We start from the raw sequence: 14,538 nt of genomic DNA on the forward strand, positions 1-14,538 counted from the left end.
TGGTAATCAAGAAATGCAAATGAGAGCAACTGAACGTCCTGTCGGACCCTGAGTTAATCAGTGGTTTGATGGTGACCTCTGGTGCGGGCAAGGCGAGAGAAAGCTGCGTCCCGCCCTGCCGGCAGCCGCGTGCACGGTGGGCACTCTCGAGGAGCAGGAAGGCTGGCCTCGGGAAGATCTCAGAAATGCTTGTCTTCCAGCCCAGTAATCTCCCTTCCGTCCCCTAAGGCAGCGGTTCTCAACCTGGGGGTCGCGACCCCTTTGAGGGCCGAATGACCTTTTCACAGGGGTCGCCTAAGACATAACAGTAGCAAAATTACAGTTATGAAGTAGCAACGAGAATAATGTTATGGCTGGGGGTCACCACAACAGGAGGAACTGCATTAAAGGGTCGTGGCATCAGGGAGGTTGAGACCACTGCCTAAGGAGACCACTCAACAGAAAAGAACAGATGTCTGCCGCCGAATTACTGAAGTAGAGAGAAACGAGGAAAACCCCAGAAATGACATAAGTGTCTCTTAGTGATGGAGGTGGTTGGGAGGGTGTGACAGGTCCGCACGGTGCAGTGGTGCAGGAGGATGGACATCCACCTCACGAGATGACGCAGGTAGAGATGTTGAGCTGCAAGGTAACTGCGCCAGGGGACGGAGCCTCCATCTCGTCCAGCGAGACGGCAGCAACTGCGCACAGGGCCTGAGCGACGCAGCCGAGACTCGGGAGGGCCTCGGGGAGGCCAGTGGGTGTCGTCGGCGTGTCCGGGCACATCCTCCTCGCCCTCCCTGTACCCAAGCCCTTCTTATCTGGTTGGTCAGTCTTGCAAGCGGCCATTGAGGACTCGACATGAAGCCTCTCAAAGCCACGTGTGGGGCTCCTGGCGGCAGCAGGAGCCCGCACCGGTGCAGCGTTGAGCCTGGCCGCCATTTCAGGGTTGTGTCGTAAGCTTCTGGTCCTGGGAGTGTGTGGCTGTTGAAGTAGGTAGATAGTGCACAGCCCACGGGCCACTGTGAGGCCGGGACGGGAAAGGCCCCGGGAGTGAAGGCGCGGCGCCTGGCACAAGGCAGGAGGAACGGGGACACGGCAGCCGAAAGTCTGCCATCGTGGGAGACCTCGCGAAATCACAGCTCTGTTCCCTGCATGGAAGTTGCTTTCAGCTGTGAAGATCCTAAGCGTGGTGAAACTTGGAAACGGCCTGGACCGATCGCATCTTCTCATATTATAGGGACAGAACACGTAAGGCAGACTGATTCACACAACAAAGAAGAAAGATGACAGTCTTGTAGTAAATGCCACAGATGGACCCGGTGGGGTTGACCCCACAGCTCCCGTGTCTCCAGTGTCAGCTGTGTGCCTGAGCCCCCTCCCCACCACCATGCCCAGTCCCAGCTCTGCTGTCGCCCTGTGGCCCCTCGATGGCGGGAGTGGTTCCCACTCTTACCCTGTCACCTCAGACCCTACAGTCAGGAGAGAGGGCAGTTCTCCCCCCCAGATCTGAGATTGAGTCACACACCCATCACTCCTGGGCGTGGGAAAGGGCTCACTCTATACCTCATGGCTGGGGAAAGAGAGGGGTAACTTCCCCCAGGGAAATCAGGTGGTCCTGGTGCGAGAGTAGCCGTGAGTGCCAGGCCCCGAGCCTCCTGGCCAGTGCTTGCCTCAGGCCCCTCCCGGGTGTAATCACACCGCTAGAGCAGGAGCAGCGTGGAGTCGCACAAGTGTGACTGCCTCGGTCGAGAGACCCTTCAGCATCTGCGTTTGGAAACTCCGCCGCGGGAATTTGCACTGAAGTGCGACCCGGCAGCCCCTCTGCGAGGAGCTGGCCGCCGTCTGGGCCTCCTGGCAGCCAGCGCCACTGTGCGCAGTGCCTCCTCGCCTCCCACACCACTCCCCTGGCAGGGGGCGCCCTCGCAAGCACATGCTTGTTAACCTCCAGCCCCCCACTTCAGCCAGGCCAGCTTAGGGTGATCACCATCCTCCACGCCTGGACTCAGGCCCAGGGCAGCAGAGGGCTTAGCCAGGGCCTTGCACGGCACGGGAGGAGGAAGCTGTGCGCTCTGTGGGCCGAGCTAATAAAAACAGACCCTGTTCCTTCTGGGAGCTCTGCACTGACCTCCCTCCCTCCCCATCGCGTGGCAATCAAGGCTCCTCCAAACACATGCTGAGAGCCAGAGCACGTGTCGCTGGCTATTAATTAAAAAAATAAGCAGGGAACACTTGCTGTTCATTTGCTCAGCACCCTGCTCACGGACCCATTGCAGATTACCAGTGCTAATTAACAGGGGGCACGTGCGTGCAGGGACGCGCCATTTTACCAGCGACTGATCCGTGGCTACCAGCGCTGCAGTCGGGGCCCGGGGCCCTCAGGAGACCATTCCACAGTGTCGTCATTGGTGGGTGGCATGCAAGCAGCCTCTCAGACCTAGTGGCCTACTCACGAGGGAGGCAGGCATTAAAGCCAAGGAAGGAGAGCCCTGGCCCGGTGGCTCCGTGGAGCGTCGTCCTGTACACCAAGAAGGTTGCGGTCCGATCTCTGGTCAGGGCATATGCCTAGGCTGCGTGCAACAGTCGGGGCACGTACAGGAGGCAACCCATTGATGTTTCTCTCTCAAAATCAATAAAACACATCCTCAGGTGAGGATTATAAATAAATAAAGATGAAGTTTGCCTATTTAAAAAACACAAAAAACAAAACAACGGAGAGAAGTGGGGGGATCGGACATTACGGAGTGCCCTCGAGGCCAGGACTTGTGACAGGGACTGCTCTGGTGCTCAGGCCTCGCTTAGTCTCTGTGACAGGCAGATGGTGTCACCTCAGTCCTCAGCTAGACTGAGAGATGTCAAGTGACAGGCCACTTGTCCGGGGTCCTGTGTTATCTATGTGCTGTTTCCTGGGCCTGTCCTAACAAAAGACCACAGTCTGGGGGCTTAAAGAACAGATTTCCTTCCTCCCACTCTGGAGGCTGGAAGTCCGAGGCTACGGGCATGGCAGGCCCGGTGCGTCCGGGGCCTCTCTCCTCGGCTCACAGACGGGCCTTCTCCCGTGTCCTCACGTGGCCCTTGCTCTGTGCTCAGGCATCCCTGCCGTCTCTCCAGGTGTCCAAATATCCTCTCACAAGGACACGGGTCAGAGTGGATTAGGGCCCACTCTTACGGCCTCATTTTAACCTAATTACCTTTTTTTTTTTAAATCCTTACCTGAGGATATTTTTGTTTTCTATTTATCTGCAGATTGAGTGGGAGGGAGATAGAGGGAGAAAGGGAGAGAGAGAAACATCGACATGAGAGGGACACATTGACTGGTTGCCTCCCGCATGACCCCTACCAGGGTCGGGACAAACTGCAACCGAGGTACGTGCCCTTGACCGAATCGAACCCAAGACTCATTGGTCTGTGGGCCGACACTCTAACCACTGAGCCAAACCGGCCAGGGCCCTAATTACCTTTTTAAAGGCCCTGTCTCCAAGTACGGTTATACTTTGAGGTACTGGGTTTAGGACTTCAGCATGAATTTGGGGGGGACCTTCCCAATTCGGCAGGGTTGTGACCTATTGCACATGAACACTTGGTGGGGAAGAGAACCGCATGATGTTCAGACAGGAGCTGATGCCTTTTAAACATTTTTTATTATTTGCAAACTCTGGCAGGAAACACTAAGTGCCAGAGTACACAGTAGCTGTGGTGCAGATCCTACAAATAGGAGCTCATTTAACCACATGCATCGGGTGCTACGCTTCCCCTCGGGTAGGTCGCTGTCTAGGGGCAGAGCTGACGCAGCCTGTCATGTTCTCATCTTTCGGCATTATGTGTCTCTTCTTCAAGGACACACTGAGAACGCAGGCAGAAGGAGTGAAAGATGCCATCTACGTGACAGTGGAAATCCTGTCCAACTGGGGCAGCCCGTCGTGGGTGGGCCTCACGGAAGTCGAGTTCTTTGACCTGAGCAACACGAAGCTGTACGTGTCGCCTCATGACGTGGACGTCCGTAACACCGACGCGCCCGGGGCCCTGGGCCAGCTGGTCAACAGGACTTTGGCTGTAAGTGGAGGGGCACTGGAGTGGGCCTGGGCCTTGTATTTGGAGCATTGCCTCTGCCCCCATGAAGGTGTGGAGTGAGGAGGGAAGGAGGGTGCATCTCCTAGTCGTTCATCTGGGCCACGTGGGAAGGAGCCGCAGAGAAGGTGCCGGGAGAGGCCTCCAAACGCCCCCTGCTCTGATGCCTGCGCTGTGGGTTTTCTTGGGAGAGGGGGACCAAGGGGAGCCAGTTCAGCCCCCATTCTCCATCTTGCAGTTTACCACAGGTACCGCCAAACACGGGACCTTGGGGGTTACCGAGGCCAGCGCCCCGTTTTGTAGGTGAAGAAACTAAGCCTTTGAGAAGGGCTTTGACTTAGCCAAGGGCACGCAGCCAGAAGGTGGTGGGGCCCCGTGCACATCCGCAGCCTGGCCCAGGGCCCGTGTCCACCCCCTCGGGGTCCTGCTTCCTTGGGGCAGGGAGTACGCACCCACAAACGTGAATGCTCCTTTTCTTTAAATATCTAATGGTTTTTGGAAAAAGCATTGGCACTTCCTCTTCCTGCCACTGCATGTTGGACACGAGACCGTGAGCTCACCTGGACAGAATGCCGCTGCCTCCCATCTTCTTCCTGGGAAAGGCCGGAGAGGCTGGGAACAGGGTGCCTCTGGCCTCAGAAGCTTTCCCCTGGGTGCTCTTCTGCACCTTTTACATTTCCTTCCATGTACATGTAAAACACTATTGAAAACGAAAGCAGTTACCACATGTTCACCATGCCAGGCACGGACATATAATCTGATTTACACCTAACTACCCAGGCTGGAGGAGCAGCAAGGCCTGGGTGCAGAGCTTACCATTCACAGCTTCGTGACCACGGGCAACTCACCTTACCTCCGCTTTACTTTCCTCATCTGTAAAATGGGGCTAATAGCCCAGCCAGTGTGGCTCAGTGGATTGAGCATTGTCCCATGGACTGAGAGGTCCCGGTCTGATTCCTGGTCAGGGTACATGCCCGGGTTGCGGGTTCGCTCCCTAGTAAGGAGTGTGCAGGAGGCAGCTGATTGGTGTTTCTCTTTCACATAGTTGTTTCCACCTCTCCCTTCCTCTTTCTCTGAAAATCAATCAAAACATATTTTAAAAAATAAAATGGGAATAATAATAATACCTTGGTGCGATGTAGTAAGGATCAAATGTAAATATTCAGAGCTTAGTACCATCCCTGGCTCTTCCTAAAAGCTTCAAAAATCAGTTATTACTGTTTTCATTGTTATTATTATTAATAGTATTAAGACTGCTAACAAGTAGATATTACTATTCCCATTTTAAACAAAAGGAAACAGAAAGGGGGCATTTGAAATGCTCAGTTCTACACCCTAGCTGGGTTTCTCAGTGGTTAGAGGGTTGGCTCATAGACCAGAGAGTCCTGGGTTTGGTTCCCGCTAAGGGCACATACCTCGGTTGCGGTTTGTCACTGGCCCCGGTTGGGGTCGTGCAGGTGGCAACCAGTTGATATGTCTCTCTCACATCGATGTTTCTCTCTCTCTTCCTCCCGCTCTCCCTCCCGCTCTGTCTGAAGATAAATGCAAAAATGGCCTCAAGTGAGGATAAAAAAAAAAAAAGAAATTCCCAATTGTAGAGTCCTAGGGTCCCGGGTTCTGATCGTCGGTGACTTACCTGCCTTCTCTGAGTCTGTTTCTCAGCCCCTGTGGAGTGGGAGGGTGGGCTATGGATAATCCATTTTGGCTCCTGATTTCCAGTAACAGGCACCAAGTCGGCTCACTTTAGCCGATTCTTTAAAGGAAAATGTAAGACGCAGCTTTTGAGTAGCTTGTGCTCACTGTCTCCCAGGCCAGGAGAGCGTGGGCCCATGGTCATGGTGGGGCTCAAGGCAGCATTCTGGGGTGCATGTGCACCGCGGGTTTGGTCCTCATTCGGGGGAAACGGTCAGTGTTTTGTTGGTTGATAAGTTGGGTAGTTGGTCTGCCGCCCTGTCACTCTGCTGGAGATAGCCCGTCCAGAGAAGCCTGGTGGACGGACCAACCTGGCTGGGAGGCTGCCACCTTGCTGCCAAGGCAACCGAGATGCTCCGTGTGGGGAGGGAATTGTCCCTGAGGAAATTCAGTTGTTACTGAAAGAAAGGTGGGCTAGATGCGAGATGGCCGAGAGGCCCCCCCTCCACAGGGCCGGGCCGGGGAAGGGAGGCAGTGCCTGACCTTCCAAAGAGCAGCAGGTCCCAAGGGTCACAACCATTTGGAGGCTCTGGCCTTGCGAGCCCTGCTCTGCTTCCTGCTCCGAGCCTGGCGGCTGCCACGCACACTGCGGGCTGAGCGGGACGTGCACCAGCCCCTGCCTCCCCGCTCCCAGCCTCTTTGCACAGAGCAGTGGTGTTTTGGAAGCCTGCTGTACAGAACAGATCATACCAGGGCCTATAAAAAGCACCACTGAATTTGATGGGGACCAATTCTGATGATTACTCTCCCTTTTCCTCTGTTTAACGGAGGCTGATGAGCTTTGCCGTGTGAGAGCAGTGAGGACTTCAGCCTGTCGTTTTTGTGGATTTGGGTTATTCTATTTTGGGCCCTGAGGTTGGTACATGAGGCAGCTGTTTCACCCCAGGCTGTTGGATCCCAGGGTTCAGCTGTGGGTGGGCTGGAGTCCCCCTGCTACCCTGGCCTGGGGTCTCCCTGATACCGTCCTGTGGCCAGGCCCAGGGCTGCCGGAACACTCTGCCTCTTAGAGCCATCCAGTTTCCCTGGGGTTTCTTAACGACCCGCAGTATGCCAGCCAGGGCCCCAGACGTCCCTCATCCACTCCTCACGCGGACTCTACGTTTGATAAACGAGAAAACCAAGTCTCAAGGAAGATAAGTGACTTGCCCCAGGCCACACTGCTATGGAGTGGTTGAGCCGGCTGAATGCTGAACAGAGGCAGCTGGAAGTGAAGTCCAAGTTCAGAAGAGAAGCTGCTTGAATGGAGGTGAGCTGGGGACACTCCGGAAGACGAGGGTCCCATGTCATTGTGGGCCTCCTCGCCTCGCTGCCCAACCATCGCACACTGGCCTCGCCAGGCCCTCGGCTCCAAGGAAACGCCACAGCTATGCACCCAGGCCCGCCTGCGCCTCTGAGCCCCTGCCTGGAAGGTTAGCTTCCTGCTTGAAATCTCAGACATCAGAGGCCTAAAACCTCAGTTTTGATTCTCTTGCCTGCACCCACATCTCTTCTTCCTCCGACATTCCTGCGCTGTCTGCACAGCTGCCCAAGCCCACCATTAAGTCTTCCTTGATTGCCCCCCACCCCACCTTCCACCACCAAAACAGCTAGGTGTGGCTGGCCCGGTCCCCATTCCCACTGGTATTTCCCGAGTCTGATCAGTGGTTCCCTCTCACTGACACTGTTAAATGGCCTCCTGTCTCCTCTTCTGTTCTTGCCCAAAATGCCCATTTCTTACTCTGTATCCAAAGGGATCTTTAAAAATTAGCTCACATCCTCCCTTTCTTAGAACTGTTGCCCTGACTTCATGTTGTACTTAGAAGTGAAATCAGATGCGTCCCCAAGGCCTGGGGGCTGTCTGGGAACAGGCCTCCGGCTCCCTCTCTGCCCTCGAGGCACTGCCCTGCCTCACTGACACGGCCCCAGCGGCCACAGGCCTCGTTGCACACCAGACCTGCCACGTGCATGCCCACCTCTGGGCTCTGCCCTGCCTCACTGACACGGCCCCAGCGGCCACAGGCCTCGTTGCACACCAGACCTGCCACGTGCATGCCCACCTCTGGGCACTGCCCTGCCTCACTGACACGGCCCCAGCGGCCACAGGCCTCGTTGCACACCAGACCTGTCACGTGCATGCCCACCTCTGGGCACTGCCCTGCCTCACTGACACGGCCCCAGCGGCCACAGGCCTCGTTGCACACCAGACCTGCCACGTGCATGCCCACCTCTGGGCACTGCCCTGCCTCACTGACACGGCCCCAGCGGCCACAGGCCTCGTTGCACACCAGACCTGCCACGTGCATGCCCACCTCTGGGCTCTGCCCTCGCTGCCCCCTCTGCCCAGAACGTCCTGCCTCGATTCTCACATGGGTGGTCTCTTTCTCCTCAGATTTCAGCCCAACTATCACCTTGTCAGCAAGACTTCCCTGACTGCAATCTGGAGGAGTCCTGTCCCTTCCCTACCCTGGTCTCTAGTCACATCTTCCTTTTTCATTTTCTTCAGAGCACTTCTCACTACAAGAAATGGTCTTGTTTACATGTTTATTCCTTGTCCCCCTCATGGATCTATCAGTTCTTGCCTATCCTATTCACACTCTACTGTAGCACATAAAAGTGCACAATACATTTATTGAAATTTTTATTTGGAAATAATTACAGAAAATTGTAAAAAAAAAAAAAAAAAAAAAATACAGAGAGCAGAAGGACAATCAGTGAAGTTAAAAGTTGTTTTTGAAAGGGTCGAAAAAGTAACAGAAATTCAGCTGGATTGAGCCAGAAAAAAAAGTGAAAAGATTTAAATCAGTAAATTCAGGAATGAAAGAGGGGACATTACCACAGACATTCCAAAAATAAAAATGATTAAAGGGAAAATTATGAACAGTTGTATGCCAACAAATTAGATATTATAGATGAAATGGATAAATTCCTAGAAAGACACAACCTCCAAAACTGACTCAGGAAGAAATAGAAAATTTGAATAGACCTATAGCAAGTAAAGAGATTGAATTAGCGATAAAAAAAAAACTTACCACAAAGAAAAATCCAGGACCAGATGACTTTATGGTAAAGCCTACAAACTAAAGAATTAATACCAGTTGTTTACTTTCTCTTCTAAAACACTTACCAACTTATTCAGTGAGGCCATTATTACCCTGATACCAACACCAGACAAAGACATCACAAGAAAACTACAGACCAACATCTCTTATGAATGTAGATGAAAAATCCTTAACAAAACACTGGCAGATTGACTCTGGCAGTTTAAAAAAATTGCCCGGCCAGGGTGGCTCAGTGGTTGAGCATCGACCCATGCACTAAGAGGTTGCCGGTTCAATTCCCAGTCAGGGCACATGCCCAGGTTGTGGGCCCAAACCCCAGTTGGGGGCATGCAGGAGGTGGCCAATCGATGTTCTCTCTCATTGATGGTTCTATCTCTATTTCCCTCTCCCTTCCTCTCTCTCTAAAGTCAATAAAGAAAATAAAATTTTTAAAAATTTATATATCAAAACCTAGTGGAATTTTATCCCAGGAGAACAAGGTGTGTTCAACATGTGAAAATCAATCAATATAACATATTAATGGAATAAGGGAAAAAATAACCACATTACATCTTAATAGACACAGAAAAAGCATTTAACAAAACTCACCCTTTCATGATAAAAACAGCAAAACCAAGACTAGAAGGACACATCCTCAGCCTGATGAAGGGCATCTGCGAAGAGCCACAGCTAACATCATACCGAATGGTGAAGGGCTGAGAGCGCCCCAGATCAAGAACAAGACGGGGGTGCCCTCTTTACCGCCTCCATTCAACATTGTACTGGAGAGTCTACCTAGGACAGTTAAACAAGAAAATAAAAGGTTGAAAAGGAAGAAGTAAAACCATATTTGCAGGTGATATGATCTTATATAGAGAGCCTCCTAAAGAATCCAAAAAAAGTATTGGTAAAGCTAAAATTAAGGTCAGTAAGTTTACAGGATAAAAGATCAATATACAAAAATCAGTTGGCCCTGGCTGGTTTGGCTCAGCGGTAGAGCATTGGCCCGTAGAGTCTTGGGTTCAATTCTGGCCAAGGGCACGTACCTCATTTGCAGTTCGTCCCGGGCCCTGGTCGGGACGGGAGGCAATCAGTCGATGTGTTCCTCTCAAATCGATGTTCTCTCTCTCTCTCCCTCTCTCTCCTTCCCACTCTATCTGAAGATAAATGGAAAAATACCTTTGGGTGAGGATTAAAAAGAAGAAGAAAGAAAAAAATTATATTTATTATAGTATCAAAATGTAAAATATTTAAGAATAAATTTCACCAAGGAAATGCAAAACTTACAAAACACAAAGTGCAAAACAGTATTGACAGAAATTAAACACCTAAATCAATGAAAAGACACCTGTGTTCATCAATTGGAAGAACTAATAGTGTTAAAATAGCAATGCTTCCCAAATTTTCTATAGATTCAATGCAATGCTATAAAAATTCCTGCTGCCTTTATTGTGGAAATTGATGAGCTGATCCTAAAATACATATGGAAATTCAAGAGACACAGAATAGCCAAAACAACTTTGGAAAAGAAGAACAAAGTTGAAGGGCTTACACCTTCCAGTTCAAAACTAACCACAAAGTCACAGTGGTCGAGATTGTGTGGTACAGGCATAAGGATGGATCAAGTCAGTGGAATCGAATTGAGAGTCCAGAAATAAACACATGTATCTATAGTCAGTTGATTTTTAACAGGATGCCAAGACCTTTCAATGAGGTAGGAATAATTTTTTCAACAAATGGTATTGGGAATACTAAATTTCTACATGCAAAAGAATGAGGTTGGACTCCTACCTCACACCGTCTACAAAAACTAACTCAATGGACCAAAGACCTTAAATATAAGAGCTTACATCTTATGTAAATATATAAGATGTAAATCTTCATAGCCTTGAATTTATCAGTGGAGTCTTAGATATGACACGAAAGAATAAGCAACAAAAGAAAAAAATAGATAAGTCAGACATTATCAAAATAAAAAACATTTTTGTTTCAAAGGACACTATCAAGAAAGTGAAAAGACAACCTATACAATGGGGGAAAATATTTGCAAATTATATATTGATAAGAGTCTAGTATCCAGAATATGTAAAGAAAAGAACTCTTAAACTCAACAGTGAAAAGACAACCCAATTAAAATATGGCCAAAGTACTTTGAATGGACATTTATCCAAAGAAGATATACAAATAGCCAACAAGCACAGGAAAAGATGCTCAACATCATTAGTCATTAGGGAAATGCAACTCTAACCCACAAAGATACATCACTTCGCACTCACTAGGATGACTATAATTGTTTTAAGAAGAAAAGAGAAAGGAAAACAGTAAGTATTGGTGAGCATGTGGAAAACTCGGAGCCCTCATACCTTGCTGGTGAGGATGTAAAAGTAAGGCGTAGACACCGGGGAGAAGAGTCTGGCAGCTCCTCGGAGAGTTAATGTAGAGTTACACTATGACCCGGCCATCCCACTCCTAGATTTGCACACCCGAGAGAATCCAAAGCATATTCACGCAATAGCTTGCACACACGTGTTCAAGCAGCATTATTCACAGTACCAAAAGGTAGAAGTAACCCAAATTCCATCAACTGATGAATGGATAAAGAAAATGGGGTATATGTGTGGTCTGTGTGGCTTAGCTGGTTTGGCGTTGTCCTGTGCACCAAGAGGTCGCTGGTTTGATTCTTGGTCAGGGCACATGCCTGGGTTGCAGGCTCCATCCCCGATGGGGGAGGAGTGCAGGAGGCAGCCAATATTTCTCTCTCTCTCTCTCCCTCTCCCTTCCTCTTTCTCTAGATCAATAAAAAAATCTTTAAAAAACAGAAAAAGAAAGTATGCCATCTGCATACAATGGGATATTATTTGGCCATAAAAAGGAATGAAGTCCTGCCACATACTACAACACGGATGAACTTTGAAAACATCATGCTGAATGAAAGAAGCCAGACACAGAAGGCCACAAATTATATTTTCCCATTTATAGGAAATTCCAGAATAGAGAAATTCGTGGGACAGAAAATAGATTAGTGAGTGCCTGGGCTCAGGGGAGACAGAATGGGGAGTGACCGCTAAAGGGTACTGGGTGTCTTTTGGGGTGTAGAGTATGCTGGGAAAAGATAGTGGTGATGGTTGCACAGTCTTGTGAATGGACTAAAGAAAACTGCATTGTACACTTTTAAATATGTGAATTACATTTCAAGCTTTAAAAAGTGCAGAAAGGTGTCATGTGCCCTTGCTCAGCTTCCCCAGTGGTAACCTCCTCTGTGACCACAGCACATGGTCGGACCAGGAACTTGACATTGGTGTAGTGTGCAGACCTTCATACACTCAATTATGTGTGTGTGTGGGTTCTGTCAGTTTCGTCACATGTAGATCTGTACAACCACCACCACCACCACCTTGAGACACCGAACGGTTCTGTCACCAAGAAGGGATTCCCCTGCAATCCTCTATAGTCACGCCTCCCACACCCGTCCCTAGCACTGGGGACCACTGCCCTGTTCTCCATGCTTTCTGTCACTTCAAGAATGCTATACTGGCCCTGGGGTTGTGCAGATGGCAACAATCGATGTGTCTCCCTCACATCAATGTTTCTCTCTTCCTCCTCCTCTCCCTCCTGCTCTATCTGAAGATAAATGTAAAAAAATATCCTCGGGTGAGGATTAAAAAAAAAAAAGAAAAAAAAAAAGAATGCTATACTGTCCAGCCAGTGTGGCTCAGTGGTTGAGCATCGACCCATGCACCAAGAGGTCACTGGTTCGATTCCCGGTCAGGACACATGCCCAGGTTGTGGGCCCGATCCCCAGAGGGAGCATGCAGGAGGTGGCCAGTTGATGTTCTCTCTCATTGATGTTTCTATCTCCCCCTCTCTCTCTCTTTGTTCCTCTCTGTCTAAAATCAATAAAGGGAAAAAAAGAATGCAATACTAATGGGATTATGCTGTCTGTAACCTTTTTGAGACTGACTTTTTCTTTCAGCATAATGCCCTTGATGTCCATCCAAATTGTTGTGTATTTCAGTAGTTTGTTCCTTTTTTATTGCAGTGGGCTTCACCTGGCGTTTTCACCTGTTTGCCTCCCTGAGGTGGGTGCCTCTGTGTTAGGTTAAGCATGGATGAGAAAAGCACCTTTGTTTAGGAGGCAGAAAGATACCTCCTCAGGGAAGCCTTCCCTGGCCATCCATCCTAATAGTCCTTCCTTCAGCCATTAATAATTCTCTCTTATTCATCATTAAACTCATCCCTGCTTTGATTTTCTTGGTGTTTTCACCTGTTTGCCTCCATACTACACAGAGCTGGGACTGGCGGGCCAGACGCCCCCGCAGCCCGCATCTGCCTCAGCGCCTGCTCACCCAGGGCCCCGAGCTGGGCGCCGCCTAGCAGGGCTGTGGGCGCCTCCCTCCGCCCCAGCCCTTCCCACTTCGGCGGTCAGCCTGCCCCCACACCACTGGCACCGAGGCTGCCCAGGTGGAGGATCGTTTCTCTGGCCTCTAGGCAGCCGGTGCAGACCTGTGGGGAAGAGCCAGTTTGAGAGAGCAGCCGGCTCCCTGTCCCGGTGGAGTCCCTCTGAGCATCCACACCGGCTCGATTCCAGGAGCCCACGGGAGCTGCGGGTTTGGTGACCCTGGGCTGCCTCTCCGCTCTCTTCCCAGTGTCCAGCTCGCCTTTCCTCGCTGTCCGAATGAACTCCTGCTAGAATCCTTGCTTCGGGGTCTGCTTCTTGGGGGTCCAGACCAAGACACATGAATTAATGAATTAAAAACCCAGGTGTCAGTCCTCACTCCACCCCTCTGACAGGCCACACGCCTTGCTGTGCTCTGGTCTTCCTTCCGTGACACAGGTGTCCCAGCAGACCGGCCTCCCGGGCTGTGAGAGACGGTGGCGGTGGTTCCTGCGCATCTCTCAGCCCCTGGCGGGCGGGCGCTCCGCCCGCGGGCCTGGCGCCTGGGGTGTGCCCAGCAGGTTGGGTCAGGCCTCAGGGGCTTCCCGTCAGCCTCCCTGTCCGACTCTGTGGAAAGGAAACATCAGAAGGCCTGGTTGCTAACGAGGCCCTGAGTTCTCTACAGATTCATGTTCTTTTGACTTTGAACACGATGATTCCCAATTAGCCCTCCTGTTATTCCCCCTGCTGACAGAAATGTGAAGGGAAATCAATGAAGCCCTCCCGCCAGCGTCCAAGGGTCAGCTTCTGTCTCTGCCTTTTTCAAGCAGCCACCGTGACCCATGTTAGGCCCCAGCTCGGCGAAGGAATGAGACTCACGGCTGGACTGAGATGTGATGTCTTGAACCCTCACAGCCACCCAGAGCACTAGAAGTTCTTGCAGAGCTTGAGAAACTTGCCAGAATAAGTCAGAACCCCTTGAACTCATCTCTCCCCCTTAACCAAAGCCGCCTCCACCGCCTGAAAGGCGCCATTGCCACGGAACAAGCCACCTCTGTTCTTCCCGGCAGCTGGAGCCTGGACCTCCGTCTCCCGGGGGCCTCAGAGCCGAGCCAGCCAACCTCCTCCTTTCCTGGCCCTGTCATTCAGTGAGGGGAGTCTGCTGAGGCATTTTTAAATACAGGGCGCTGGTCCTATTTAATAAAAGGGACAACTTCAGCCCGTGTCAGAGATGCGGTGATTGTTCTTTGGCACATGGGCTCGGCCCCTAGGCAGAGACCCTCACTCAGATGCCTGCAGGGCCCGGCAGAGGCATAATGAGAGAGTGAGGCGGGTGTAAACCGGTAGGGAGTTGTGGGGACCGAGGCACCAGAGAGCACTTGCCTAGGGGGTGCCAGGGACCCCTGC

The 14,538-nt window shown here is 51.1% G+C and overlaps 1 protein-coding gene across 1 annotated transcript in view; it reads left to right on the forward strand.

Annotated features, from left to right (window-relative positions):
• LOC118641794 (katanin interacting protein) overlaps nt 1-14,538 on the forward strand; it is a 203,788-nt gene that overhangs the window by 138,002 nt on the left and 51,248 nt on the right. Inside the window, exon 13 of the mRNA XM_036279354.1 lies at nt 3,817-4,032. Within this exon, the coding sequence (XP_036135247.1) occupies nt 3,817-4,032 (216 nt within the window). The remainder of the gene's footprint in view (nt 1-3,816; nt 4,033-14,538) is intronic.

This window comes from Molossus molossus, unplaced genomic scaffold (assembly GCF_014108415.1).
Source record: "Molossus molossus isolate mMolMol1 unplaced genomic scaffold, mMolMol1.p scaffold_m16_p_3, whole genome shotgun sequence".
Classification (NCBI taxonomy): Eukaryota; Metazoa; Chordata; class Mammalia; order Chiroptera; family Molossidae; genus Molossus; species Molossus molossus.